This window comes from Mesoplodon bidens (assembly GCF_964165515.1).
Source record: "Mesoplodon bidens genome assembly, chromosome: 2".
Lineage (NCBI taxonomy): Eukaryota > Metazoa > Chordata > Mammalia > Artiodactyla > Ziphiidae > Mesoplodon > Mesoplodon bidens.
In genome coordinates this window covers 56,698,971-56,704,970 of record NC_138177.1, presented here as the reverse complement: position 1 = coordinate 56,704,970, position 6,000 = coordinate 56,698,971, and the positions used below count along the sequence as shown (strand labels likewise).

General features: G+C 36.5%; 1 protein-coding gene across 1 annotated transcript in view; it reads right to left on the bottom strand.

Moving 5' to 3' along the window:
- Nucleotides 1–535: 535 nt before the first annotated feature.
- Nucleotides 536–6,000, bottom strand: part of PPP2R5A (protein phosphatase 2 regulatory subunit B'alpha) — a 92,908-nt gene continuing 87,443 nt past the window's right edge. The window contains exons 9-13 of the mRNA XM_081254857.1: nucleotides 5,200–5,250; nucleotides 4,787–4,906; nucleotides 4,571–4,698; nucleotides 3,548–3,649; nucleotides 536–1,754 (exon numbers count right to left, since the gene is read on the bottom strand). Coding sequence (XP_081110983.1) covers nucleotides 1,622–1,754; nucleotides 3,548–3,649; nucleotides 4,571–4,698; nucleotides 4,787–4,906; nucleotides 5,200–5,250 — 534 coding nt within the window. The 3' untranslated portion in view covers nucleotides 536–1,621. The remainder of the gene's footprint in view (nucleotides 1,755–3,547; nucleotides 3,650–4,570; nucleotides 4,699–4,786; nucleotides 4,907–5,199; nucleotides 5,251–6,000) is intronic.

Sequence of the window (6,000 nt, the reverse complement as noted above, 5' to 3'; positions counted from 1 at the left end):
AATCATCTCCCTGCCCCCATAAAAAAACAGTGCTATTATTACTTATAGATTTTGAGATAGATAGTTGTCCTCCTAGGTCTATTTCATTTTATTATTTTATTTTGGCCGCACAGCACGGCATGTGGATCAGTTCCCTGACCAGGGATCGAACCCGGGCCCTTGGCAGTGAAAGCATGGAGTCCTAACCACTGGACTAGCAGGGAAATCCCATGGGTCTATTTCAATTAAAACTATGTACATATGTACACACATTTAAGGTAAGTTAAACCCATCCTCCAAACATAAAGGGACATGAAGGAAGATGGAAGGATATCCTAGAACTTAGAATTTTATGTGAAAATTCTATACAACAGATATACTTTGGTAAATGGCTAGAACACTCGACTCGGGCACACAATCTTCCTATTCTTTAACTGGTGTACAACCTGCAATTTGCCTTAAAATTTTCTCTGTATACACGTATGTATGTACGTAGGGGCAGGGGCAGGCTTCTTCCGAGCGCCTAACCTTAGTGCTGAAAAAAGCAAAGTCGACGTAAGGCAAAATACAAACATAGATTTATTAAATGCTGCTCAATCCCCCAATAAAGATCTTTCATTACAAAACAGTTTTCCACACAACTGCAAGTTAAGAGATTGGAATGGTACTCTGATAACAAAATGTGAGAAAATACTTGACCAAGGAGAAACATATACGACCTCTCTATAGTCAGCTTTTTCAGAACCCTACAGAGGAAGCCTACTGCATTTCCTTTACATAAAGCCAGGCAGTGACAATGAGCGCTCTGCATCACCACACCGTGGGACTCAAAGCCTCCATCCCTGCATCAGGAGGTACTGGAGAAGGGCAGGTTGTGAGGACTGGAAAGGCCCTGCCTTCAGCCTTTGGGAGGAAGAGGAGGAATGAACTGAGAGGCAGGCTGTGTTCACGGCACTGCCCCCACTAATCTGTGCTCAGCGCTCTGGGGAGCTGCAGGTGAAGGGGGATGTTCATAAGGATCGATCTGAAGAATTTGGTTTACTTTCCCAGCTTTTATTTATAATTTGTGCTTTAAAAAGCCTGGAAATTTAAGTTTTTGCTCAAATTCCAGAGTACAGTAATATCTCTATGAAGGAAGGCTTAGGGCAAGTAATTCCCTCCGTCATATTTCTGGGAGAGATGAAGGGAAGGATGAGAATTACACCTTAGTTTTATTTTAGGAAAGTCTTTTTCCTAGGATGTAACTAAGGTCTGCAGCAATGTGAAAAGCACATTATCAAAGGGAAAAATATACAGAGCAGACTACTATATCTATGTGCAACACAACCAAAAACAGAATTCAAGTCATGATTCTTACCACTCCCATAATTATTTCACTCATATCATAGATGATAAAGTTCATTCATTTCTGTGAAACTTCAGAAGAGTGACACAAATCAATGATTAGACAAAGGTTACAATATACTATGGCCATGATATAGCACAGAGCTATGTTTAGTCCATATATTTTTTTTCATTTACAGTTGCCAGAAAAAAAATTGGCCTTTTAATTATATTATACTGATGAGGTTTGTTTCCTAATTTTTACATATTTCAAAAAAGTGTACAAAACCACCTATCCAACGGAGGTGGAAGGCTTTTTTTATTCATCAGTTGTATTGCTGAGAATACTGTGCATGTTGTAAGCACTGTTCTGCTTTTCTAGAGCTTTCTTTAGCTTTAGCTCCTCCAATTTTTTCCATAATTCTTCACGTTCCAATTCCTTCTTTTTCTCCCTGTAAATAAAGCAAGACTTTTGTAGTTAGAAACTTTTATTTCAGAGCTTGAAGAAACATGCTGTTTGGCAGTTGGCTGGACTGTTCACTCACATTTCACTTAAATCCCTCTACTAAAGCATTTGAGACTTTATATTACCTAGAGCACCACGTTACTCATCTTCATCTCCTAAGTGTAATACCACGTCCGTGTGGCTCCTGTACCGACTGAAAGTTATCGTTCGCCTTCCCTCCCTGCATTTTATCACCACCACCGACTGTGGCATCTGTGCTTTATGGTTGGCAAAGTACTTAGTCACCCCTTGCAGTAAACCCCTTGCAGTGGGTTTTTGCCGACAGACTGAAGTGCTGGTCACGAGTCAGCCTGGAGCCATTTCCAGGTGGAAGCCATACCATACCCTTTGGCTCCACATCGCTAGCTGCCAACCAGTCTGTGTCTTACTATGTGTTGTCTCCTGCATGTCAGAAGGAGACTTTAAAGTTTGAATAACCTCTCTAAAAAAGCAAAACTCAAAATATGTTGCTTCAACTACTTAATTTCAGTTCTAAAGAGAACATTTCTGAATAACTTGGACCAAACTATTCTGAAGGGCTATCTGAACATGTGAAAAAACCATGGGCTTACCGTTCTGCAGTTACATATGCTTTAAGGGGACAAAAGTGCTGATTTACGCAGCCAGTAAGATATAATGATCGCTCTTAGTTATGTGAAATATGCATTTTTCAAATATAAGTTTCATATGATCCTAGTCATTTTTCCTTCTTCACATTGCTTCCTGGGACTCAAACTATGTACCTAACTTCTATTCCTGCCTGAAAGGTGCTATTTAAAAGAAATAATGCATTGAGTTAGTTATTGATGGATTAGGATGGCCTTGAAGAAGAGAGATCCTTTCTCTACTTGCCACCAGAAAACCAGGACTAGGAACTTATAGTCAAAATAGATCAGCTTTTCCAAACAGAATAGTTAATACACTTATTAGAAATAAATGGGCTCAGGTACAGCAGTTATTGAAACTGAATAAATATATGAGAAGGAAGTGATTTTTACATTATTTTGTGGTAATTTATGAAATTTTCAAAAAGAGGTAATCACTAAGCCAAGTTCCTAAATGCTAATGTGTGTGACCATTTAGTCACTAAAATATACATTGCAAGGAACAAAATATCAGTAATAGTACTCAGGCACAGACATATCCTTATGTGAGTTTCCTCTTCCCAAAAGGGAACTATACTGACTTTAAAATACCACTTTGTTAAAATGTGAAGCTTAAAAACTATCAAATTATTGTGCAAGGAACAGTTGAAGAATAAGCTCACTATGGAAGCCCATGTGGACAAAAGCAATTCTCATAAATGTAAAAATAATTATGTAAAGTAGTATTTAAAATTCAGCAAAAATTGTATTTCACAATGCAGATGTTATCATACTGATAAAGTCTAAGGCTCAGAATGAGATAAACAGAATTTATGATCCACATTAAAATCATAATCTAACCATTAGGAGTTTACCTGGAAATGACTTTAAAGTACTTATTAGAGACATTCAAATTGTAATGCTAAATGTAATTGGCTTTTTCGAATTTTATTTATTTATTTATTTTATACAGCAGGTTCTTATTATCTATTTTATACATGTTAGTGTATATATGTCAATCCCAATCTCTCAATTTATCCTACTGCAGCAATTCGCTTCTTAAACATAATTTTAACTTAGAATACCTTATTGGACTGAATCACATTCAACTAATCTAAAATGTACAGATAAGTCTATAAATAAAAATGTCAAATACCTTTGTCTTTCAGCTTTGTATGAACTAGTAAGATCATCGAAAAGCTTGCCGTTCATCTCCATGAGGGTTTTCAGCACATTGTACACCAGTGCTACAATGGTCCTAAAATGAAAACAAGCCAGTGCTGGGTTACTGATGCTACTAACAGATGGGAAATGTAACACTATCATCTCTGAAATGGGTTAGATGCTAGCTGACTCAGTCAATCTATTTTAGAGCTGACAAACTGAAGTTCAATAAGTTTAGTAATTTGCTCAAGGTCACACAGCCAGTGGTAGTAGAGATGGTCGGTCTGATTCAAAAACTCCTTCCATGATACAGTCCTTCCCACTGTATCATGCTTAGATTAAACCCTAAAAATGTTATGGTCAGCTTCTTGTCTGCTCTAGAGTCTACTATCACAAACCCTGAGTAACAACATTAAAAGAAGTTGAGAAAGATCCAATTACCGTAAGTTGTAAGAAGAAAAGTAAAAAACAGGATAAGGATGTTACAGAATTTAGAATGTATACAATCTAAACATCACTGATGTGACCTTGAGCACTGAAGCTTCTCCCTGGGCTAGGCCAGCTATGGAGGTGAGACTGGATACTGGCAGCACACAGTCGCCTGTGCATCCTCTACAGATGTTGGGTTGGTCTCCCCAACAGGGATTAACCACACACTGGTACAGAATGTCACACCAGACAGTCCCTAGATTTGCAATTCTAAATAGAAATTAAGAACATACAGGAGTTCAGGATTTCTGAGCATGAGCCACCCCTTCTCCTTGGCCCTGCAATAAACCTTTCTCTGCTCAAAAAAAAAAAAAAAAAACCAAACAACAAAAACCCCCAGAACATACAGACACACATACAACTTCATAAAACTCAGTGCAGAATAAAATATAACTATGTGATGTTAACCTTGGCATCAATTCCAAATCTGTACAGGTTTCATAAGTATGAGTTATGAGATCAAATGACAAAGAGGTCAAAAAAACAAAAACACAAAAATAACACAATCAACATAAAAGACACTTACGGATTCCAGTGTTCTTTGGAGATTTTGTACAAACTGCCAAACATAATTGGCAGAATTTTATCAATATTCTCCTCAATCAAACTAAGAATATATTCATTGTTCCAGAAGTACAGCGCCCTTTCTGCAACCTAAAAAAGGACATTTAGAAATGTCAAAACTAAAAGAGAAAAGAAGTAATAGTATAAAATAAAAATGGCTTCACTGAAAACATCATACCTGAAAATGAGAACTGGATACACACTTGGATATCTGCTTAAAAAGGGGCTCCTCAATTTTTTTGAATTGTGTTGGTTCAATGACATCTAAGATTTCTTCAATTTCTCCTAAAAACATCACCTAGGTTAAAAAAATTTTCTTTTAAGAAACATAATATGACAAATTACATGATGTTAATATAGAAAACACAAATGAGAAGGTTAACCTACAAATTAAACAGTGGATGAAAAAAATCTTGATAGTATATGCAATTTACTACGATGTACAGATATTCTACCAAGTCTCTCTAATCCCCACAGAACATCTCCCGCTTGGTAGCAGTGATGATACACCCAGCCCAAAGAAGCATGGTTTATAGCCCTGAGATTGAGAAGTTCTAATAAAATGCACTGTTTTTGGTGAATGAAATGCACCTCTTTCTGACTGCATGTTTTTGGCCAAAATTTCAGCAATCCTCTGATCACCTGCAAAAAAGGGAAAAGTTTATTTAGCATGAATTAAGCAAAGAATCTGGTTAATCTCAGGAAATTTTAAATAATTGTAATATCAATATTCATTCTGATGGAGAACAATAGTATTCCATAACTATGTGTATCCCCCCTTACTCTGCTCAGCTTTAGACTTCTACCAATTCAACAGATACTTATTGAGTGCCTTTGTACCAGATACTGTTCTAGGTGCCAGGGACACATTGATGAATAAGACAGAAGGAGGTCCCTGATTTTCATGAAGCAGGAAGACCAACATAAGTTAGCAATTAAACTTATAAATAAAATAACTTTAATAGTAGTAAGTGCTACTTCCTACTAAGAAAATAAAGTATGAGATAATGACTTGGTGGGGTGAGGAAGGGAGGTTATTTTAGGGAGAAATTAAGGAACAGATAATTCCTGTTATTTAAACCATTATGAAGCACCCAAAAAAGCCAGAAAGCTTCTCAATTTATTTCATAGCTGGCACAGTCTTGATAACCCAAATACAACAAAACAAGGGATCGTGAATTTAAGTAAACATAGTTGCAAAAATCTGTATTAAACCGAATATAACAGTATATTAACAGAATACTGCTACCTACCCAATAACTTATTCCAGAAATTCCAGGATGGCTCAACTCATTATAGTTATAGGTTAAAAGGGGGAAAAAAAAACTGTATGATCATCTCAAAAGATTTTGAAGTTACTTGATTTTTTGATTGATTACATATTCTGATAAC